A 25,404-nucleotide genomic window follows, 5' to 3' on the forward strand; every position below is an offset into this window, starting at 1 on the left:
ATAAATACAATTATACTATAATTAGGCGGTCCAAATGCGTTACAATCATTAGATTTATAGTGTTACTGCCGCGGAGGCACCACTGTGGTTAAAGAATTTAAGTGATTTTACCAAAAAGTCGGGCGTTTAAAATCCAAAGAGGACAGTTGTCATTTGACAGTTGCTGTTCATTTGAATGGTCTACGGTGCGAAGTCTGATTTTGTTTTATTAAAAATCAATTTGCATAAGAGGTCTCTGATGTAACAATGGTGACAGTCAGTAATTTCCCCCCACAATCTATAGTCTTTATCTTGAAACGTCTTCTTCAAAACTGAATCGCTTTAATATTTGCGTAAAAATATATCTTATGTCATACAGAATTAGAAACAGAATTCTGTCGCTCTTACGTAATTATGGTCTGTTGTTTATTGCATTTCCGACACGGACCTTTGCTCCTTGCTTGTCAACCATTATATTCGGTCATGTAGAGCCTGTGTTTACTGTAGTTGCGAATGACTGGAAATAATTAATATGGGCTTTGTTGCGAATGCGGAGATGGACAGTCACAGTGTCGATATGGATTTGGAGTTTACCGTGGGGATCGCATTTCAGTTTCACCTCTTCTGAAACGGCGCTTTACGATCCCCTTCGGTCACGTTCACATCGAGTCGAGTGGCCCAATAAGTAAATAACGTGATTGATGTTATGAACTCGAGTGGCTCCACTTGTCATTGCCGCTCCTTGTGATGTAGAGGCCAGGCAGGGCGGCCTGTGGGGAGGGCAAAACTCTCCGGGACGCTTCCGAGTGTGTCCCTTCCCTTCGGAAGGATTACGCGCACGGTGACTAAAGTTCCCCTCCGCTCTTTTCGTACCTCCTCGGCCGCGGGGACGTGCGTGTGGCGCGTGGCCTGTTCTTTCGCGATCAATCAATGAGCGCGGCAGAGGCATCAGCTTCAAAGGGCTACAGTTATTATTAACCTTTGACTGTGAGGCCACTTCGAATGTTTCAGCTTCACGAGAATGTACCCATTTTTATACAGCCTTACTCTATGAGTTCGGGCTGTAAGTACAGTACCCGGACAAAGGATATATAATATACTGTAGCTACTTCGTCTTCGGCACGATTATGATTCGGAGCGGCAACTTTCCCTTCCTAAGGCGATAAACCCTAAACACTGAACTTCGCCACGTTGCTATGCGCAGGTGTCGAGGATGTCTGCTCAAAATTCCTCACCGAAACAAAGCAGTAATTTTTTATTCTGTTTAATGTTTCATATTTATGTCGTTTTTTTGCTCTTCCAGTGTACAGTGCCGAGAGCGACGGACGGCGCTCCTTCCCGTCCTCAACTGAAGTTCCTCGGCGGTCCGGTCCAGTCCAGTCCAGTCCAGTGCGGTCCGGTCCAGTCCGGTCCGGTCCAGTGCGGTCCAGTCCAGTCCAGTCCAGTCCCACCAGGGTTCGGCTTCGGCCTCAGATTCAGCTCTGAGGCGAGGCGACTCAGGAGTCCAGGTGAGTCAGCAGCCCCAACAGTAGATACACTTTTTTTCCAGCCACCTACTGAACACTCAAGCACTTCATTCTTCTGATTAGTCTCTCCTTGCATTTTGTTGTCTAAGTGGAATATTTAAAAAAAAAAATAAAATACATAATATTCATTTTATGTACCTTATGAATATGTCCTTACTTAAGGAATCGTGGTGGTATTAGTGGGATCAACCACGTATAAATACATTATTGCCCACAGAAAACAAGGCATTAGTCAGTGGAAGGAGCCCATAAAGCGACTGTAAGGAGGCAAGTTTTAAAAAGTGTTTTGTTTTTTTTTTTATCAAAAGTACAGTTACATTTTTAGGGATAATCTCATGTACCGTGCCCCTCGTATCATTCATAGCCCTGGGTGTATAAGCAGTATGAAAATGCAGTGTGTCTGTGAACTGTGTGTATTTAAGAGGAAGCAGACAGTATTCAGGAGCCCTGTGTATTTTACCTAATGAACCTTTCACAGAGCAGGCCTTGCTCCTTGCACGTTTCATTCTCTGCGTTCATCCTTTTGGCCTTCTTCCTGCTCCTCGTTCCTCTTCTCACCCCCACCCCCCCTCCCTTCCTACCCCCTATCTCTCACCCCCCACTTGTCTCCCCTGGTGCACCTGGTAACTACAAACTTGTACACAATAATAACACCCATATGTATCCATCTATCTCTCTATCTTGCTTGTCTGCAGTCAGTAGAGTGGCTGAGAGACTGGGAGCCGTGAAAGGTCAGTTAATCGATGGCACACAATTTGACAAATCCCGTCGATTCTTATCATCTGCGCAGCGTTTAGAGGGAGGGGAGCAGGGAGATTAATGTTTAATCCTAAGTGCAGTGCAGGAGGGTTTGAGAGAAAGACATGCACAGGTACATCGAGGGGACTGACTGACAGAAAGGGAGTGAGACTCACTCTCAGCGGGAGCAAAAGACAGACAGAGGGAATGAACAAGTGATGAGCAGGGACAGATGTACACAAACTTTAAGAGAAACAGCTCAACTTTGCTAGAAGCATAGAGAGAGAGACACTGGAGTACTCAAGAAATGACTTATGGAATTAAAGTGAGCAAAGAATGTCTTCACTTCTGTGTAGAATGTCTCCATAGCACACCAATGGTAATATAAAATACTGCAAACTAAAAAAACAACTAAATGGACAGATGTGCTTAAACATCTGCACTCACTATATCCTATGCTGGAGTATCAGAGTCACAAAATCTGCATTTAGTAACGCTGATTTGCACTCATAGTTTTGCAGTTATACTAATTAGTGCATTAATATATTCAAAAACCCTAGTACTTCTGAAAAGAAAAGGGACATCTGAGGAAACTTAAAAGCATCAAGACTGCCAAAAAGAGAGATATGTAGCTGAAAAAAGATGCAACATTTACATGCACTTTTATTCATCTGGCAGATGCTTTCTGCAATGTATGTGCAACTTTGGGAATACAAAAGTTCCTTCAGCGCATCGTGCTGGTTAAGGACATGGAACTGAAAGGTGAAGGCTTTGAAGCAGAATTCTTCGCTTGTACATCTGACAAAGGTGCATAACCTAAACTTCTCTAGGAAAAATATCTCAATGTCTACAAGTGCTTTGAATGAAAGTGTTATCTAAGTAACAAAACAGTAATAATTACAATAATATTATCATGAAACAGTTGCTTAGGCTGCCTGAACTCTGTTACAATGTGTATACACACTCTCTCTCTCCATTTCAATATGAGCTCAGTGTAATTCAATTGAGATTAGCTGCATTGCCTTGACAGGAGATCTTGAGTATTGCCAAAGCACTTAGGAGGCAATGACAGGTCCACATCGACATGTCCTAATATAATGCTCACAGCTTCACATGCACTGTTACCAGAAGGAGGGGGAGTTTGTGCCATGTCACAACACAGTCATTGGCAAAAGAGAGGATTGGGTAGGGTGATGGAATGAGGAATGAAGGAAGGAAGGGAAGAAGGAAGGAAGGAGGGAACAACTTGGAACTGATTAGCTAAACAGAGATGGGGCGATGCGTCTAGAGCGAAAGAAGGAGCTCTAAGAACTGAGGAGGACAGAAAAAACTGGAGTTTGAGGTGAGAGCTAAAGTCAGGGAAAAGGGGATTTACAAGGAGAGAGATTAAGTCGACACATCCCCGGTCAGCGATTAATCTGATTTAAGAGCAATTAAGTTAAGTCCAATTCTTTCCTAAAGAAACAGAAGAAAAAGTAGAGCAAGACAGGGACAGCAAGAACAAGTAGTGATAGACTTTTAGCTATAGTAAGAGCCCAACACTTGTGAATTCTAAAAATAATAACAAGCCTAAATTACTAGCCGGTAAACACAGCTGAGATGCAAACATTAAAATAATTTACAAGGCTTTCAAAATAAAGCACATTGAATAGTGCAATCCATGTACAGATGCTCCTCAACTTACGATGCTTCAACTTACGATTTTTCGACTTTGCCATGGTGAGCTGGAGATAGACATTCAGTAGAAACCGTACTTCAAATTTTGAATTTTGACTTTTTCCCAGGCGAGCAACATGCGGTGCGATACTCTCTCGTGATACTGGGCAGTGGCTGCAAGCCCGTAATGGCCATCGCACGTATGCTAGGCTACGATGTTCGGTAGGTTAGCAGTATTAAATGCATTTTCGACTTACGATGGGTTTCGCAGAACGTAACCCCATCGTAAGTTGGGGACCACCTGTATTGAGCGTAATACCTTTAAAAAAATGTGAGTGCTACCTTAAAATTCTGATTCTCTGTGCAAAAGGATGGACACCAGATAGTACTAGTACCACAGTTTACCGTTGAGATAACGGTACATATTGCGATAAATGGAGTACTACGGCGACTGGCATATAAGCAATGTCCTTGTGTGTTTCCTACCGGCTTCACGACACTTTAGTTAAGGACTGGGGAGATGTTTGCATAACTTTAATGGTAAGATGAGAGTGTAGATGGATTCAGTTTAACCTTGTAGCGTGCTGCACCCCACCAGTTCCCCGGTGCCATTTTGTGTTTGCGTGGCTGTTGTTCCAGATATGTATCGCTGGGTAAGGGTCGACAAAGGGGGCCCAGCATTTGTGTAGCATTTGTGCGTCTACTGGGAGATTGTGGTTGCGATAGCTTCACTGTCTGACACATACACAACAGAACATAAATCAAAGGCCAATGCTTTTTTATCTCTGTCCATGCACTTTAAATAGCTATCAGGTTCTCCACGTAGAGAATGGTTCTGCCCTCATTTATTAATGCTAGGTGACTGCTGCTGCAGTTTTAATCACCTGCATGATTTCCTCTGTTTTCTCTGCTTGTTGAACCTGCTGTCCCTTTCAGCGAGGCCACTATGTCGAAGCAGCATCGCTTATCAATGGAAGCCTAAGATTGGTACATCCTTGGACTGCCCCGGCTGTTCGAAAATTAAAATTGTTTAGAATGCTGCCCCAACCACTGACATGGCATATGGCTCCAAGTTATTCCCAAACTGCATTACAGATTAATGAATAACTTGTTGCAAGACTTTGAGTATTTCTTTGTTTAGAAATTGGATGTTTTTGAGGAAACACCTGTAATGAATAGTGACTAAATTATAAACAAATATTAAATGCAGATATAAATACTTTTCTTCTGCTATTATACATATGTATTGTATTTGAGAACAGAATCAGACAATATTTTGTCTATGGCTCGTCTGGAGTATTATCCATTTGGCCTCTCAGGACAGGAAGTTCGGTGTCTGTTTTCCCTAATTTCACAATAGGGAAGTTCAAAACAAATTGAATGTGTAGCTTTGTCCTCACTTCTTAACCACACAGAGTTACAGCAGTCACTAGTGCTGTACATGAATTAAATCTGAAAAGAAAGCACAATTGTGTTGACCCTTGTTTTTCTAATAAATCCCAGTTTTTCATCAGTCAGCATGGGGTCTTGTCTAAAACTGACAAAATTGCAGATTTTAAATATCACTGTCCTGATGTGCACAATGAATAAATGTCTCTGGAAAACTGCTGATTTATTTATTCTACATAATTCTATATGTAATTCTTAAAAAAAAGCTATAAATTTGTTTTTGAATTTCAAATTCATCCCTGTGATTACTATTTGTTATTCAAATTATTACAATTCATTAATTATTTCACAAATTTTAATTGCTTGAAGTTTTGCAGACTATATTTATGTCTTTGCATATTTCTCTGCATATTTAAATATGCATCATTTTGGGATTATACTTCGTGCTCCTGGCTGGGACGTATCTGGACCTTCTCATTTTCCAAACTGTTAAATAAAGATAGCTATTGAATAAATAGATTATTGTCTTAATACTGGAGGAATTTAATTAATATTGCTGAACTGAACTTGAAGATTTAACCTGAAAATTCATTTCCGTCATCCAGTATGGATCACTGACAGCTGGATTTGTCTTCAAAGCGGTGTGTTGCATGTTATGTCCTTATTAGGGGGCTTAATATTGTGCTGTTCTAGCAGGGAGGGACAAGGGGCCTGGGACACTGGTTGGCAAGGAGAGCCTAGGGCTTGGAACTGAAACTGTGGCTTAGAAAGACGTGACTGGCACAACTTAAAAGGGGGGAAATAGAGAGGAAGATATCGAGCAAGAAGACCGGGGCATGGATGAGAGATCAGGAGGAGCGAGCGGAAGACACAGAGAGAAAAACCGGAGAAAGGGAAAGACTGCAAGGGGCAAGAATGCATAGGGAGAAGAGAGATACACAGGGAGAGAAAGGGGAGAAAAACAAGAGAGGGCCCAGTGTAAATGTGGGTGTGTGGGGGGGGGGATGTGTGTGGGGGGGGTAAAATTTCCATCAGGTTTTCAATTGGGGCGGATCAATAGTGTATTAGAGCTCACCTTGACCCCATCTCTCCCCCCTCTCTCCACCGTGCCACACAGGCCAAGCTACTCTCACACACAGCAGGAGTGAAGGAGGGGGGAGAGATTGCATTATGGCTTCCCTTTCTGGGTCCAAAGTGGCAGAAAATGGCAACAGTCACAGCACAGGCAGTCACAGTGCTGCCATAAAACACACATCGATCACATTTTATAATAAACTACAAGTTAGTTACATACGGACAACAATGAGAATAGATCCCTTACATTTGCTGAGGTGGAATGACCAGCATCCCAGTGCATATGGCAAAAAAACACCCGCATATGCGGAGATTCAAGTCGGGTTAATCCCCGGCTTTTTGAAATCGCATTACTTCCAACTTTTGACAGCAACAGCAAAAATGTAACAAACTTAAGTGCGACATAGACGAGGTTTGGTAGATGACCATGCGATTCTGCGGAAAATCACCTGTACCTGAGCAGCAGCTCTAACGTCTGTGCAGCAACCATCCAAGACTCCGACCACAGGCTCATCCTTATGTCGCCTTTTGCGTTTGGATTCATGCAGAAAACACGCGAGTGCACGCCCGCACACACACACACACACACACACAATCATTCACAGGTACTGATGCAACAAGACAAACTAGGAATCATATAACTTGAAAAAACTGAACTTCAAAACCACTTCTGGAACACGGAAGCGGAGGGCAGAAGGTGTGGGGTCAGGGAGAGGTTGAATGAAAAAAAAATTGATCCAAGAGTTTTGCATTTAGACACAGTTTACAAAGCCAGTTAGGATGGAGGGGGTCAGGGTTAAAGATGGGAGAGGGGGTTACAGGGAAACTCTTAACTTTGCAATGGGTCAGCTCTACCCCACTGACTACAGCATGGATACCACAGTACAATGCAAAAGTTTTTACATGACATAGACTGGTTCTTCCGAGGGTAACGGGACCACTAACCAGCGCGACCTGCACTGGAACAGTGAAAATAGGCGTCGGGTTCGAAGCCAGTCTTTGGATCATCATGACAGCTGACAGCATGAGAAGGGTTCAGATAAGAAGTTGTGCATTTCTGCCTGATTTTACCTCCTTTTATTTTATATACGCAGACACGTGGTGAGCCCTGTTCCCCTTTGTTTAATTGCAAGCAATTTTTAACATTTTTGCGAAGCCCCGCGGTCGCTGTACACGCACATGCACAGCCGCTACGGAACACATGCGCTCTCTCACTATGCCTGTCCCTCTTGCTGAGAAGAAAAAAAAAAAAGAAAAAAGGGAAAGAAAAAAGAAATCGATCGCCGGGGATAGCGGTGCGCGTCGGAGGATCGTATCTTGTCAAAATAATATATTACCCTCATCCCCGGCTGATCGATGCGGTGGATTAGGGACGGAGGGCTCTCTCCTCCCCCTCCCTCTCTCTCTCCTTCCCTCCCTCCCTCCTCTCCCCTCCTCTCTCCTTCCTCCCCGGCGCTCCGTGCGGTTTAATATTTACCTCCGTGAAAGAGCGGCCGCGACGGCGCTCACTCTTAATTGATTCCGACACTTGGGGCTCTGTGATCGGGCTGCGGATGAGGATGGGAGGGGGTAGGTAAGATGGAGAGAGTAGAATCGGGGGGAAGGAAAAGGAGGAGGAAGGGGAAAGCACGGCATGTGCGAGAGTCACAAGAAAGGAGAAAAGGGATCTTTACAAAGTGCACCAGAGGGACAAGATAAGAAGTGAGTGTAGCGCTGTGGGAGCAGCAGATGTACCTGAGTTTCTGGTATATGAGCCCATGAACTGTGGTGGTACAGACAGTACGTGTGGGGTGATGGGGGTGATGGCAGTGAGGCAGTGCCAGTCCTCTGCAATGGGAGAACAGTAAGAGTAAAGGATGGATTACAACTATTGCATCTGTAAAGTGAAGAATGAGTGAGCTGACAGCAAAAAAAAAAAAAAAAAAAACATAAGGAACAAATGGAGAAAAGACTGGGGTGGAAAAAGGAAATACACAGGACTATGGATAGTGTGGCAGTAAAGCTGCAAACAACATTAAGAGGTATGAAACAGGAAAAGACAAAAGAGGAACTGAAAGGAAAGAGGGATTCAAGAAAAGAGCAAAAGTGAGTTGTGTAGAATGGAGACCAGGGCAGAGGATGGGCTAGATTAAGAGTAAGAGAGGGCAGTTTTATTGGATGACTTGTGGAGGAAAAGGGGAACATGACAAGGGAACAGGTGACACCGATAAATAGGAGAAGAGAGAAAATAAGGAGGCAGAAAAAAGAAGGAAAGAGGTGACAGAATGATAACAAGGCGATAGACAGAGAAAAAGGGAGCATTGCGTGAGAAGGAGAGGGACCATATTTTCCACTGAAGGAACTCAGCTGTCATCCTGTTCCGCTAGTACAGAGCGCAGCAATAAAATACGAGGCAGAGGCAGGGCACAGTAGATGACTTATGTGTGTATCCAGGCTTTGTCAATATTTCTTTCTGTCTTCCTCTCTCACCTTCTCTCTTGCGCTCTTCCCCTGCTCTCTCCACTCTCTCGATTGCACACAACTCCAGTCTCGCTAGTCTTGTTTTTCCTTCGTAATCCTCTCGTCTCTATTCCACTCGAAACAGTATGTGTTGTATTTGCATTTGCTGTGTAAAATTTTGGGGTGCCTTTGGCTGCCGAGCGAATGGGATCTCGAGGCCGTCCATTACAACAGCGTAACGTGCCCACCGAAAATCATACTGTATGATAGCATCGCATGCTCATGGGAGTGAACATGGTCTCCGACCCGAGTGGAAAGGTGTCTTGTTAGTATATCTTTTTTTTCTCAGTTGACAGCAGGTCTGCATAGAGAGTCTTACCGGGGTGCAAATCACGGACATAGCTCACATGAAACAGAAGCGCTGAGCCGTTTGCCTCTTCCAGAGTCCTCTGATGTCTATGAGACAATTACTGCCGTGCTTCTAATGATCTTAAATAATATAAAATATTACATCAGACCTAGTCTAGTTATATAAACGGGGATTTTTTGAAACTGAATAACGTCAAACGTTGTTACGTATTCTAAGTGTGCTCATGATAAAATGTGCAGAATGCGGCCTATACATGAACATCTTTTTTTCCATCCATCTTTCATAATCAAAATTATACTCTCCATCCATCTCCCCCTTTTCCTGTACCTCTCTGTCTTTATGCTTTGTTTGGACCGCCCTACCTTTGGTTTAGCGAATGGTAACCAAAGTGTCAGTTGTCATTATTCAGCTAATGCAGTAATCTGTCATTGCGCACTGTACACAGTGAAATACAACCAGGAACAGCAGGTGTAACATGCGCCGGAAAGGGGATTCAATTTGGCAAGCAGAGAGATGGGTGGTGATGGGGGGGTCGGGTACGGGGGACAAGAGCGGAAATAAGACCTATAGTTTACTGAAAACAAAGGCATCTGAAAAGAAAGTTTTTACAGAGAGTAGCCTAGTGGCAGATGTGTGTTGCACAGGCGAGGAATTACTCTTTCAGCGTAGATTGCGGCGACACGTCATGAATTCTCTCCGGATCAAGACAATATATACATGTGATTGACCTGATTGGGCCTCAAGTGAACTTCACTCCAAAGAGCAGGTCAAGACCTCCAGCTGTAGTTATGTTACTCTCTTCAGTGTATCTTATGATCAATATTTCTCTTTAACATTTCTGTGTCACACTGTCCTTCCGTGTTCCACCATTCAGGTTTAAATGCCTAATTGTCTGTCACAAATTTTCGTTTAATTTGGGAAAGAGGAAAAAATGTGAGAAGAATAAAGGCCACCGATTTTTTTCCCCCTTCCATCAGTATGCAAAACTATGAGAGCGATGTTGTGGATTATCATTTATTGTAATGGGGAAATGTCCAGATATGAAAACAGGGAGCCATGAAAAACTTCCAGGTTTGAAAAGTTTATATTTTGCCAACTGTTAAACACCTTGCTGGCAAATCCGTCGCTTCTTCTCGGCGTGTTAGTGAAGACATGGCGTTAGTGACGGCTTATTCCCTTCTTTCCTCACCAGTGGCAATTTGTATGTGAGTCTTCACCTCCTGGAACACCCCACAAGGGATCAATGGATTTTATACTTTTCCAGCCCCACAAGGTTTTAAATCCACTTACCACTGTTTTAAAATACTTTAAACTATCACAATAAAACACCTATTTGAATTAAGGCTGAGGATTTCTAAAAAGACAAAAATCTCCATACCACCCATAATTGGCCTTTCTTTACTTGACTCTTTGACACTCTGCTTTTATTTAGCCACATTCATTCCTTTTTCACAATCACGATGTTTATTTTAAAGTATGGATCTGATCCTATCTTTGTACCAGCGAATCTAAACTATTTTGGCTCATTAACATAATCGGTTTAGTTGATTAACTTTACATTTGACGTGCGTCGGATATATAACCTCTGACAATTTACCTACATCGGCCGTTACTCAATGCAGCGATTTAACTGAAATTTAAAAAAAAAGAGGAACAGTGGAGTTCGGTGTAAAAAAAAATATGCATATATAATTATAATAATTAGTAAAATAATATCAACCGTGTCATTATTATTATTATTATTATTATTATTATTATTATTATGTAGATAATTATGCAATAATTAATATGCTGTTCTCATCATTATTATTATCTAAGAATGATAAACGTATATTCTAACCCCATCTCTCAATATTACATTAATTTAATATGTGGAAAATATTGAAACCCTAAAAAACAGTATAAAGCGGCGCAATGCAACACTAAGGGGAGATTTCACTTGGAATGGGAGACCGATATATTAAAATACATTATAGAACTGTATTTTACTTTATATTCTCTATAACACTAGATAAGTCTTATAGAAATCAATATATCTGCCACAAGAGAGCTCGGCTTTATCATGTACCTTAGCACATGGTATTATTACCGTGCTATAACATGCCCGTGTTGTATTGTTTGGAAAGACATAACTGGAAAACTTGATGCAATGATCACGCAGTTTTTGAACCCTCAGCTACGATATGAAAACCCCGTAAGATTTCCAAAAACGGTCTTTTTATATCAGAATAGCTTTGATGGAATTCCTAATGATATAAGACAAGGAGGAAAAAAAATTCCTATACCATATTTCCCATGTTTGAGAACCGTAAGTCGAAGTAGCTTCGACATTGAACATGTAGAGATTTTTGTGCGACCAATATACAGTGGTCCGGTAATATTAACGTTCCAGACTGTCCACAAGAAGCCTTTCACTTTTTCCAAAATGAGCTGTGATATGGGAGGAACTGGGTTTTGTGTCGAAGCTGTATAGCGAGGGATTTATGGCTCAGTCATTGTAGATATTTTAATCGTTCTTGAAAATCCTGCGTAAATATTAAAAAAAAAAAAAAAAACAGCCACGTATAATTTATGAATAGAGACTGAACGGAAACAACACAGATGGAATTCCCCAGACTATGCCGATTTTTGAATATTGAATACTGAAAATGAAAAGTGTCACGGGAATTAGGAAAACCGCCCAGAACCTGAGTCGCCCAACGCGGTGAAACGGAAAGGAAAAAGGATGCGAAATCACTGCGGCGGGACTCTTACGGAGAGGAGCTGGAGTGACGGGTGGAAGGGTAACCCCCCCTCCGGAATGTTCTACAACTTTCTTTTTTTATCACCCCGCTATATGTGCGTTAACTCCTACTGTCGTTAATCCTACCCCACCCGCAAACACCTGAAATATGGAAAATGTTTTAACGTCTGTGGACTTTTTCTTTTTCTCTTTTTTTGTGCCCGAAAACAGAGCGCGGAAACGCGTTAAACGCGCAAACGGATTAGAGAAATCTGGACAAAAGAGACAAAACGTGCGACTCGAGTCCGTTCACAGCTATTTTACGGGCTGAGACCGAATGCGATTCATTGCTGCTACCGGGTCGTGACTTTATTTCCTTTTCACGTTCTTGACACACTTTTTCTACAAGTCACTCTCACCAAAACCTCTTAACTCTCGCTAACTAGTAAGAAGTTTCTTTTTATCAGTTTAATTTCTGTAATTTCAATGTTAAGAGGGACAAAACTCAATGTAACGTTTTCTGTCATTGTTTTCTAAGTTTTATGTGTACATAAAAGTGTCCTTTGGGGACCCGAAGGTCGCAGGTTCGACTCTCATCTCCGGCTGTAGTACCCTGGTGCAAGATACTTACCCTAAATTACTCCAGGAAGATCACGCAGCTGTATAAATGGGGGAATAATTGAATAGATTAACAGTGTAAATGTTCGGAAAAAACGGGTGGGGGGGGGGCGCGGTGGGTTGGACCGGGTCCTGCTCTAGGGTAGGTCTGGGGTTCAAGTCACGCTTGGGGTGCCTTGCGATGGACTGGCGTCCCGTCCTGGGTGTGTCCCCTCCCCCTCCGGCCTTACGCCCTGTGTTACCGGGTAGGCTCCGGTTCCCCACAACCCCATATGGGGCAAGCGGTTCTGAAAATGTGTGTGTGTGTGTGTGTGTGTGTGTGTGTTCGGAAAAACAGTCCCCAAGAACTGAAACTGTGTTTCGGTCGGACGCAGAAGGTGACAGTTTACAGGAACGGTCTTTTCCTGCTCTTTATGTTTAGCGCTGCTCGTTGTGACCCCGAATGACCGCATAAGTTCAGACGTAATGAGTGTGAGTGGAAGGAGGAGAAAACTCGGCCGTGTAGCACATAGCAGAGTTATTGTAACGAGGGGGCACTCCGATGGGGGGGGAGGGGGGGGTTAGGGACTGAGAGAAAGTGAGGCTGCGGCGTACAGGGTCGGGAGAGAGCGGGAGAAGGAATGAAGGACAGAAAGAGAAAGAGAGGAAGAGAGAGAGAGAGAGAGAGAGAGAGAGAGGCGGAGATTGATAGCGCCTGTTGAATGGGGGCCAGAGCTGTGAGAAGATTAACCCCTGTATAATTCCTCACTTCATCACCGTCACTATGGCACAAGAAGTAGAGAGTCGGAGGCGGGAGGAGAGAAACTTCAAGTAAATGCGCCTAAATTATCAGCAGAATGTCTCCCTTAGGTGAGGTGTTGGAAACAGGAGAAGAGGAGGGGTGTAAGTATGAGGGAGGGAACTGAGGATGTTAAAATATGGGGTTAGGGTTGAGCCACAAGCAGCTGAAGCAGGAGATTTGGAGGGGAAGGGGGGTGGGGGGGGGGTGATGGATGGACAGCTACGAAGGACGAGAGACGGAGCAGCAGGGAAGGGAGACGAAGAAGATGGTCCTGCGTTCAAAGTGATGAAACCTTAATTAAAGTAAATTAGCTAACGGCACCAGTCCGTGTCTCGCAGTCAGAGAAGGGAGGTGGGGGAAATGTGAGCGAGAAACATTTAGCCAGGGGTGGGACAGAAACAGGGTCACGTCTGGGGACATTTCGACTACACCACGCAGCTCAAACCACAGAATAAGTGCTGCTTTTCATCCCGACCAATTTCCTTTGTCTAGCGAGTCCAAAAAAAGTACCCAGTCATGCTTTACAGTAGAAATCTGAGCAAAAAAGCAGTAAAATGTTATGGAGCCCGTGATCGAGCGGAGTACTTACCTCGTTTAGAGCCAAATCGTAAAATTCAAAGTAATCACACGAATTAAGCATCCTTATTTCAGAAATTTACAGGTTTTTTTTTTGGCCTGATTCAGGAGTGTGCGCTGTCGTTATCGATTTTAGTTTATAAATCCACCATCGTAGGAAATCATAATTCGAAATTTCTACTTTTAAAATTACACCTTCCTTGCATGTTCGGTACTTCAACCAGAGACACAGCGAGACAATGTTAACAACCAACAATATTTTTATTGAAATACTGTAATAATTAATTAATTAATCAATCAATCAAATCAATATGATGTGGAATTCCAGAGCTCAATTTCAAAAGCTCTGAAATTATTAGCTCTTCACAGCCGCGGTGAGCTGGGGAAAGAAAAAAAAAAAAAAAAAAAAAAAAAAAAAAAAAAAAAACACGCCACGTCCACGTAAAACGGGTGGCACTGACTGGGCTGCCCAGGTCGAAACACACTCACTTTGTCATGACTTATTATGGATTTGCTTTACCTCTCATTTTCCTCTTAATTGTTTTCACAGGTCTAACTGGTCGAAATTCTAATAATAATAATAATAATAATAATATACGATTACAAACAGATGCAGTATAAGCGATGAAGAATGCAAAACACTTCACTCACACTCATTGCATCGCTTAAGCGAGACTCGCGGACGTCTCGCGCAGAACTTTGCTCCCCGAGGGCCGCGCGCTCTCGGCGCGCGCCGCTCCAAGGCCGCCGCCACACGCGCCCAGTGGCATTTCGCGGTTCGCGCTCGCGTTGCCGCAAACTCGCGAGCTCGTTCGCGTCAAAATAGTCCTTTGCCCACTTTCTTTTCCCTGCTATTTTTGTTTCTTTTGTTTACACTCTTAGCGCGTCCGGCACTTCTTCGCGTTAGTCCCCCGATCTCGTTCTCCTCCTAGTTATCAAGTGTTTGCGCTCCGCTTTTTATTATTTTTCTCAGCAAACCCCGGTATTTGTGAAGATAATGTTATTTTTATTTGGCTAATTGTTTGCTGACACCGGTTATATATTTAGGTTTACTTTGGCCTCATTTCGCTCTGCCTCTCCCCTTGCCTGCTCCTCTCTCATCTCTCTCTCCAATGATTATCCTGCCGTCTAATTAGAAATCGATGGCGAGAAGCCGGCGGGTATTTGCAATGTGTTTGTGGACGTTCACAACAATTCCCCGGACAGAGAGAAAAGAAAGAAAACGAAAACACACACACACACACACACGCACACACGCACGCACACACACACGCACGCACAAACTGCTCCGCCGCACCAGCAATACACTGCTTCTAGCTATTCTCCTTTTAAAGGGGAGGGGAAAAAGAAGCCAAAAGAGAAATGAAAAGAATATAGTTTCTTTCCCGTCTAACGAATGGCGCGAGGGAATTTTCCAAGACTCTTGCGCGCAGTTTACGTGTGTGTGTGTGTGTGTGTGTGTTCGCATAGTCAATGCACACAGAGAGTATAACCGTGGGTAGCAAACACCACGAACTCAAAGTCATGCATATGAGCCGAACATTTAATGAGGGACGAAAAATAACCCTAATATTTGAGACGTGTGTAGGCAAACATTTTAACAAGAAAGTTCTATGACCATTGAATGGGCGCTAAAAGGTCCCCTGGCCTGAAACCAAGACATGATTGTAGCACTTTCGTAATATTTCTCAGTTAATCGAATTGTGTTCCTAACTGCAGACAGGCAGATACGCAGCAAAAAAAAAAGAAAAAAGCAGAAACTTCTCGGATGTGAGAAATATTATAAGTATGACGGTGCTGTAAATGTAAAAACACAGATTCTTGCTATACATAATTATTATCTTATGTAGGCGAATGTTTGTCCCGTGTGACAGTAGTGCATCAATAATGCAATCATACTTTTTTAAAAACAATACTCTAGTGAGAAATACACCGGGGTTGCAGAGGGACACGTTAAAAAAAAAAAAAGAGAATAGAGTCGCGCGCGTAACAAGGGGGCGTGTCGCGTGCGATCTCAGTCCGACTCCATTGAGTAACTGCGCGTGTATTTCTGCTCCTGCAGCACCTGAACGGTGGGCAGCGTGCCGTGGAAGGGCCGTGGAAGTGTGCCTCTGCCTCGATCGCCTCGCGCTGCACTCTCGGTCGCCCACTCGCGCCGCTGCGCAGCTCCTTCCGCGGGGTTAATCCCGTGGAGAAGGGCCCGCGGAGGTGGCCGGTTAGCGCTATTACGCGTTTAACAATCGAAGCTAACCGGATTAGGCACCCCGAATGCCAGTGTGAGGCAAATGGTAAAGGAAAGTGAAAAAGGGAATTACAGCATGCACGTTTATTAGTTTTACTAGTACTTGTTATACTCCTTTGCTCTTCCTTGTTTTCCTCGCTTGTTTCCCTTCCATGGGAGCATCGCAGCCTCTGGCTCTGCCTTTGTTGACTCCTTCACAAAACTGCTTTTCCACTCCTAACTGGCGATGTGCGAACGGACGGACCGCGAACTCTTACTGTCAGCCTGCAGCCCCCCTGTAGCTCTGCGGGGCCCGAGTTGGGAGAGGCCACATCCCGATCAATCGGGCCTGACGCACGGACGCTGACCCATCTCCTGTCGGTGCACGCCGGAGGTTGGGCTCGTTCCGCGTGTCTCCGTCAACGTTTGTGGCCTACGAGAAGTCGCACGCGGCGTGTATGTTTAAGTGAGTCACTGCTGTGTTGCACGTATGTTCTCTTGTCTGGGCCTGTCGGTCCGAGAGCATCTCAGGGTCTGTCTGTTAGCCAGCGTTCAAGCCTCTCCGTGTCTGTCAGTCCGTCTCTCCTTTCCAGCCTCTCATTAAACTCCCCTCTCCGCTCCCTAGCTTTGTACTGCTGTCTCTCTCCCTCCCTCATTTATACGCTCGGCTCTCTCTCCCCCTTGCCGATGGCTATATGATCGTGAAAAATGTGTTTACAAAACTCACTCTCTCACAGATCAAACCATACTACCAAATCAAAGAGTCCAAGAGAGGGAGAGGGGGAAAGGAGAGAGGGTGTGTAAGAAAGAATATGAAATTCTGAAATTTCACATGTCGTTTTGTGTATCCATACACGGATTCTTCACAAATGCTTTTTTTTTTTTTATTTCTCCTGAAATGGCCAAAACAGTAATTCCTATTTCACAGATTTCAAGACAGTTACATAAAACCTTTTTCATGAGGTTCTTCCGCAATGGCTGACAAACACTTATTAATTCTAACACATTAATATATACCTTTACGTGTTTACATTATATGCGGTTGCTATGTTTTTGAAAAGGGACTTATAATGTGACACTTACAAAATAGACTTTGTGTCTTGATATACCGAAATACTTGTGCTAACACAGAGAAAAGAAAAAAAATTATTAATGACAATAACCTTGAAAAAGTAACATTGAATTGGCACTTTAGAGATAGAGTGTTATTTCAGCACTGAGAAACAGGCCAGTGATGGGGGATGTGGTATTCAGGGCATGACACCAGTAGGAGCTTATAAACATCATATTTTGATTTATGCTTTATTTTTACATGGTAAACAAAAAAATTGTATTAGAGGTTTTGGGGAGATACAAAGGCAATCGGATCATGGGGTCAGACGGTAGGAAAATTTGAAGATAATGAAAGCGTGAAAAGAAATAAGGGGAAAGTGCAAGAATTAGAGAGAAAAAGGAGAAGGAGGAGGCATGGTGTATGGGTGCGAGTGAAGAGGATCCACACGGGGAGGGGGGGGGGTGAGACAGACATTGAGAGGGAGCGATTATAGCAGGGTTTATGTATGAGCTATTGATTGAGTCAGTGGTGACTTCTTGAGTGGTTAATTCGGGAAGTGAGAGCGATAGAGAGAGTAACTCGCTGACCGGAGGGAGGGGAAGGGGGAGAGAATGGAGAACAGAGAGCAGAGAAAGGTGGGGTAAAGGTGGGTAAGAAATCAAAAGAAAGCGTAATTTGTGAAATAAGGGATGGTTGCAAATACGGAACGATCGAGCAATACGGAGAGCGAAAAACGCGCCCGCAGATCACAAGACAGTAAGGCCCAAACGTGAACTGGACACGTCGAGATCTTTGTCCTCCAACTTCTCAGTCAACTTCTCGTGCCCGTCCCCTTCCTTCTCGTGCTTCCTCTTTGTCTCCTCCTATCCAGCTTCTCACGATCTCCAGGACTTGATCGCTCCCCCTTGTGCGCCTGGGCCCTTTCCCACTGCCGCTTTTCCACCTCCCTGTGTCCCTGACACCTTCTCCCTCAATGTTCCTTCTCCTCCCACCTTCCTTCCACTGTTTGGCTCCAGGGTGAGTGTGCATTCAGGCCCGAAAGAGAGTCAGCTGTTCCACACACACACGGCAGATGGTTCCCCTCTTTCCCGCTGTCTCACCCCATTAAAGAAGCTGAAGCCGAGACAGTGGAGGAGCTGCTAATTTTGTGTAATTGAGATGGGAGGGTGACTGACTCCACAAAATGGCTTTAAATAAAAAAGAAACCACACACACACACACACACACACACACACACACACACAGGTGCACCAACTGGTCAGTGTAAAATACAGACACCAGACACACACGCATCATCATCCTAACCCCCGGATATCTGGCCACACACAGCATTAGCAGAAGCGCAAGTGAGAGCAGACACACGGATCCTTCAGACCGTCCACTGTACGTGTGAAACACGCGTGACGAGTCGCTGTGATTCCACTTATGCGACACGACACGAGTAAATGCACGTACGGTACAGTAGTGGAATTAGCGCTCGGGGCTTGAAACCGTTACGTCACATAAAGCAATGTAATGTCACCACTCATCGCACGTGATTTGTACGCGCGAGCGTGTGTCGTGCGTCGGCGTCCGCGGACGGCCCCGTGTGCGCGTCTGCGTGTGTGAAGTTTAAGGTCCGCTCGCCGGCGCAGTTTCTTTTCCTCTTTCTCTTCCCCTCTCTCCCCTCTCGCGGAGGTTTTGATCTCTCAGCCGCGAGATCAAAGGCGCTCTCTGGCTATTAGTCAGCGCGAGCCATTGATCCCGCATCGATCCACGCGAGACACAACCGCCCCGTGAACACCGTACGAGGCTCCCTAAAGCTCCCCCGCGCGTCGGGAGAGAGAGAGCGAGTGAAGAGACAGAGTGCGCGAAGGGAGGGGGGGGACTGTGTGTGTGTGTGTGTGTGTGTGTGTGTATGTGTGTGTGTTTTCTCTGGCGCGGGGAGAAGCAAGCTCGAGCTTTTTCTTTGCCGCGGGACATGAAACAATGAGGCTCGAGCCGGTTTTAATAAAGCGCGCTTTCCCTCCTTTCAACTCTGGCGCGAGGCGGACGAGCCGGCAGCGGAGAGCGATCGATAATTAATGACGATGAATAATTTAACCCTATCGATTGATACTTTTTCTCCCCTTTTTTTCTTCTGTTCCTTATATCTTAAAGCCGGTGTTCTATACGATACTGATACCATATCGCATAAACGGCGGCTCCCATCAGCCCGTCTTTTACTTTATCAAGACTACTTTTCCATCTTGCTCTTAAGTTCACTTCGTCCTTTTCATTGCGTCTTTAACATTTTATTTTCAGGGCTTATCTAATACTTTTCCTTATTTAAAAAAAAAAAAAAAAAACTTGCTGCAGCTAAACACAGGCAACTCAGCAGACAAGGATGTGGAAGTACTGAAAGAGTGGCGAAAATGATGCGCGACCCGTGTTTCTGCAGTTTTTTTTTTTTGTGTGTGTGTGTGTGTGTGTGTGTGTGTGTGTGTTGCGCCGCGAACTGCAAAGCAGCGCTAGGGCCCCTAGGTTCGCACTGTGTGACACTCCCCATGGCGCTTTCCAGAGGACACCGACTTTCCAGGGAGTTAAAGAGTACTTGGTGCTGGGTTAGAAATGTCCCTTGTTTTACTCTGTGCGCTCAGTTTGCAATGAGGTAAAACAGACGGGTCATGATTCTCCAGGGGAGAAGAGGCCACTAGAAGCAAAGGCGCGACTGTATGGGTAGCCGACTGAGAGATGACTGTTGAAATAAAGAGGTAGTTGAGCTGACTAGAAAGAAAGAAAGAAAGAAAGAAAGAAAGAAAAGAAAGAAAGAAAGAAAGAAAGAAAGAAAGAAAGAAAGCATAGGGCTTTAAAAGTTTTAAATTGTTCTTTTTTTAGTGTTACTTTAAGCAATATTACTTGGGTTTGCATAATGTGCTATGAAGCATTTTGGAAACATGTAGTCAGTGTATAAAATAGCTCTTAATGGTCTTGTTCGACAGTGTAAACTCTTCACATTAAAGGTGCGCTGCCGGGTTCCGGTGTACTTTCGCTGTCAAGCGGCTGTGGTGTTTTTCAAACTGTTTCTTGAGCTTTGGGGGGGGGTATGGTGGTGCAGCAGGTTCGGCCGGGTCCCGCTCTCTGGCAGGTCTGGGGTTCAAGTCCTGCTTGGGTTACCTTGTGATGGACTGGCATCCCTCCCTGGGTGTGTCCCCTCCCCCTCCGGCCTTATGCCCTGTGTTGCCGGGTTGGGCTCCAGCTTGCTGTGACCCCACTTGGGAATAGCCGTTTCAGACAGTGTGTGTGTGTGTGTGTGCGCTTGAGCTTCAGCTTTTCTCCGATACTCCACAGAATAAAAAAAGCTGAATTAATCTTAGTATTTGTGAGCATTTGTCTCCCCAGATTTTATTTTTTACACTGGTTTTCATCTATCTAATCTTCCCCTTTGTAATCGCATTATACTAATATGCTGAGAATATTCACTCCAATTTCACAGTAATCTAATGTTCGCTGGCCTTCTACTTCAACCCTGCACATCGTTGCCCGTCTCTTCACTTTTTCTCCCCCGCATCTCTCTCCTCTTTTCCATGTTTTCCGCCCGTACTTTCCTCCGCTCTTTTCCTCCCTCACCCTCGGTCCTGAGAAACCCACACCAGAGTCCTCTGTTCTTCGACCCCGAGGCTGTGCAGTGTGTCAGTGCAAACCAAAGAGGGAGGAACAGAGAGGGCGAAGGAGTGAGATGGTGCACAGGGAGAAGAGGTTCAGCCGGTCCTTTTTCAATGGCAGCCCGAAAAAAAAAAAAGAATGAGACAGAGTCTCTTTCAACCCCAGAAAAAAATAAAGCAGAGCAACAGACAGGCCTTAGCACTGTCCCCAACTTTTTTTTTTCCCTTTCTTTCTTCCTCTCCCCTACTTATGTCCCCTTTTCTTTTGGCTCTATTTGCCTTTCCACCTTTTGCTATTTCATTGTACCGCTGATGTCACACCCATCCAGATTCGCCAGTGTGGTAAATTTAAACCTTGCGCTTAAACCTACTCGTTCGACCCCCGTCCGCCTATTTTGTGTCATTCGTGAAAGGAACTTTGCGATGATGGTTTTCAGAAATGATTCGCTCGCGCAAGTGTGCACGCGTGAAGAATTTGTGACATTACAAACTGTGCGTTTCTGCCATTCGTCGAAGGTGTGCGCGCACTTTCGGCTCCCCGCTCTAAATTTAGCTCCTTGTAGTATGAGTGCGAGTCAAGTAAGTGAATCTGTCAGCATGTGGTGATTCTGTGCCGGTTTTAGTCAATCCAACGCGCTCACGTTGCATGTGGCCGGGTCAGTGTCAGTCCGTGTCCGTACGTGGGCTTCGAGTTTGCAGGCGGATGTTTTTTTTCCAGTCGCGGATACCAGCCCGTCGGCTTACACCCGCACCTGTCCGGTTCTTGTGTAATATTAAGCGAGCTTTCATTTGCAGTTACTCCGCTGTTTCGGTTTGCATTGTCCCGTGTCTTTTGCCATTTGCTATCTTCCCGTCTTTTCTGTATTCATCCGGTGTTCGCGTTACTTCGGGGAGCGTGATTCTGGCATCTGTACCTATAGGTGTGCATGCACACACATGTGTAGGTGCGCTGTATCAGTCTGTCTGTGTGTCTCCCTATCTGTGAGTGTGTGAGGAGATGTATTCCCTGGGCTGCTAGTTATAATGTTTCTGGGGGTGATGGGGGGGAACTTGAAAGCCATGTGCTGCCCAAATCAAAACTAACAAGGAAATGATGGGGGCTCCTTTATCTCCTCTCTGGCCTGGGGGGGAGAGGGGAGGGGGTTCGAAGAGAGGGAGGTTGGGGAGTGGGGCGGCCTGGCTTCCTCTTTGATTTGTAAAAAATGCATTACCTCCGAAATCAAACGGAAAATTACTGCACGGGAGCAAAACACACGGAGAGGGAGAGTGTGGAAGACAGAGGAAAGGTGTGAGGATGCCGGGAGAGGGAGCAGGAAGAACGGATTTGTTCATTTAGATAGACCCGCTCGTACGGAGCGCTTGCAAGCTCAGACCGGAAGGAAAGAGAGGCAAGGACAAGGTCATGAACATACAGATTATTCGAAAGCAAACAGGCTTAACGTAGGTGAATATAACTCGTGTAAACGACATGATGCGCGCTCGTATGGGCTTGTGCGGATGGATTACGTTCAGCCCCTCACGTGTTACGCGGCTGAATATTTCCTGAAAAAAAAAATCATGAAAAAATCCAGGTGAAGCATCAGGATGCAGCGTATCCCAAACTGCTGACCCCATAACCATCCGGTTCCGGTGTATTGTGGAAACCATTGCACCGCATCTCTGTCTTGCAGTGATACAGCTGTAAGATAATGGAGAAAAACCTGAGAAGCTCTTAGGGAGGGAGGTTTTGTGTGAAGATGTATGCGTGGGTGTATTGAACATCTGTGCCCAAATATACACATGATTTTTTTTAACTGCGGTAAATAAGAAAGACGTACCTAGTTTAAGGATAATAGCAGCTCCACAGAGTTCACCGCACAGCGTGGACAATTTCAGTACTTCTGTCCAAAAGTGTTGGCAGAAAGTTGCGATGGAATCATTGAAAATCCAGCAGTCTGGCAAGGATCGGTCTTTGGTAGACTTGAGTTTCTGATTAACTCTACGGTTTTGCCCATTGATTTGTTCATAATATCTCACAAAGGTCTTCCGCACTGTTTAAAACCAATTACACATCTTGTTTTCCTCCTGGTGATGTTTCAGGACGGAGGTCTGGTGTGAGATTTTTGATATATCCAGAATAGTCCTGTAATGTAACAGAAATGTTTATATGTGTCTCGAAATATGTATCGCAGAAAAAAATTACTAGGAAGGTGATGAGGAATCGTCGATATTCAGATAAAGTTTTATGCAGCTACTGTGACGAACATTGGTTCGTATGGTGGAAAGAAACAAACTGCATCTAGTGTCTCTTTCTGCTAATGACATCATATTTTCTTTAAAATTTAGAGAAAAGCGTCTTCTAAATGAATAAATGTAAATGTAAATGTAATAGCCGTATCTGGATTTTGTGGATCATGGATATTATAGATTTATCATGGATTTGCTTCAAAGTGGGAAGCAAAAAGACACCGAGCAGTGTAACTCCTTCTCGAACTCTAGAGCTTCTGTGGTTTGCAAAAAAAAATGCACTTTTTAACGGTTACTCTAGACAGCTTATTTATTTGTGATAAATTTTGATTTGGATATTTAAACTAAAGTGGCTGATAACGCTACATAGAGTTCATTGGAAGTCTCTCTGGAGAAAAGCATCTGCTAAATAAAGAAATGTATCAATCATGAAATTGTATGAAGAGCGAAAATAATAAATAACATAAAGCATACTTATTAAAAGTATATTATATACTTGCCTGGCAGTGGACTGACATCCTATTTAGGGTGTACATTGTCCCATGTCATATGCATCTTGTAAAGGCCCCGGATCACCTCCCCTGAATAGGACTGGGGGTTATTGATGACGGGTGGTTGGATCTTGCTGAGTTGTTCATACAAGTGAGGGTGTGATATTAATTGCTGAACTAAGTGCGTCGCAGACGGAAAGAGTCGACAAAGAATGAGTTAAACAGCGAAAAAACGCTGTGTGAGGATGGATGATGAGGAAGGTTAAGAATGCTTCGGAAGCACGGCGGTCAACAGAGATGGCTTTAAAGGTGGACATACGAGACAAAAACGGAGACGGGTGCGAGGGGAGAGGAGATCCAGTCCGCACACAGAGTCCAAAGAAGGAAGATGAGAGAGAGGGGGGAATGAAGTAGGGATTGAGGAGTGGGAGAAAGAGATGGAAAGAGGGAGGGAGGGCAAGAGAAGAGAGGCAGTCCAAAGACTAAAAGAGTGAGGGAGAGAAGTGCCTGGAGTTAGCAATAATAATTTATACAAACACACCTTAATAATTCACGTTCTATTTCAATGCTGGAGGGAAAATCCAAAATTCACAGAGCATAATTAAATACAGGGAGAGAAGAGAGGGGGAGAGACGGAGAAAAGAGAGAGTGAAAGAGAACGAGTGAGAGTGAGAAAGATGGAGAGACCGGCATTAAAAAATAGTGGACTCGTGGGTTTGTTTTGCTTCCATCTGAGGATTGTGGAAAAACTCTTTCTAAACTCAAGACACTTCTGTTTCTTATACTGTATTTTGCACGTACATGTACAGCGTCATTTTATCTAGCGCATATTTGCAGGGAAAATTTGGACATTATTTTCTGTGTGTGGCCATGCAATGATTTTTAGTTAATGTAATTAATTTCCCTGGACTGTATTTATAATATTTCCTTATTCCGTTCCCTGCATTTGCCAGCTTTGCGACTCAATATTGTATATTCTTGTTTTTATTTCCACGCAGCATCTCTGGCTGCATCGCCTCTCTCTCTCCTCGATATAATTTGTCTATCAGCGAGGAAAACGGAGCAATAAATGTGACTTATAAATGAGCAAAGCAGTTCATCCCCACCCGATTTAACCGGAATGGGCCGCGTTTTGCGTTTGCGGCCGGAGAGGAAGGCGCGCATCCGCTTTGCTTCTTTCATCGGTTATTTGGGGCGAAGTCGTGAAAAATTCAATGCACGCGATTTCTGGAAATCCATGCGTCTCTCTGTTACGTGTTCTGCAATCATCCAAAGTTCACATGAGAGCTGCATCAACATTTAGGGGGAGCGAGGGCAGTCAGAACTTCTTATACTTTGAAAAAAAATTAATTATGTCATTTAAAGAGATGGCAGTGTAAACTCTTTCCTCTTTCTCCACCCCCCCCCCCCCCCATTCTCCTGCCCCCCAGGTGTGGTTGCGTTATGGACTGTAACTGTGTCAGTGACCTACTGCTCACCCCCCCTGTCCCAGCCCTCTGGACACCAGGTGAGAGATGCACCTCACCATAAGGACTTGTGCACAGGGGTGGGGTGATGGCCAGTATTCGAGCTGGGGGGAGACGTGCTGGGAGGAGTGGCTGATACTTTTTAACAGTACGCAGCACTGACGGGTAGAGAATCACAGACAGCTCTCAAGCCCATTCCGTAAATCCATATATAATACTGTTGAGTATGTATGTATGTATGTATGTATGTATGGGAACAGGCTCTGATCCACACTATAAATCCCAAGGTTTAATAATTACTGTAGTTATTCATTTGTTCTTCTATGTGGAGTAATATTACAGAACATGGCAAAACTGCGTTGCAGGTAGAAAAAAAAAAAAAGTATAATCAGAACATGATGTCCACAGACAGATATTTTACATTTTACATATAATGTGTCATATAGAATGATTTT

At 44.3% G+C, this 25,404-nt stretch overlaps 1 protein-coding gene across 1 annotated transcript in view; it reads left to right on the forward strand.

Annotated features, from left to right (window-relative positions):
• The first annotated feature begins 1,442 nt into the window (after positions 1 to 1,442).
• Positions 1,443 to 25,404, forward strand: part of erfl1 (Ets2 repressor factor like 1) — a 30,734-nt gene continuing 6,772 nt past the window's right edge. The window contains exons 1-2 of the mRNA XM_018732188.2: positions 1,443 to 1,487; positions 24,914 to 24,990. Of these exons, the coding sequence (XP_018587704.2) occupies positions 24,927 to 24,990 (64 nt within the window). The 5' untranslated portion in view covers positions 1,443 to 1,487; positions 24,914 to 24,926. The remainder of the gene's footprint in view (positions 1,488 to 24,913; positions 24,991 to 25,404) is intronic.

The sequence above is a fragment of the Scleropages formosus genome, chromosome 18 (assembly GCF_900964775.1).
Source record: "Scleropages formosus chromosome 18, fSclFor1.1, whole genome shotgun sequence".
NCBI classification, from domain to species: Eukaryota; Metazoa; Chordata; class Actinopteri; order Osteoglossiformes; family Osteoglossidae; genus Scleropages; species Scleropages formosus.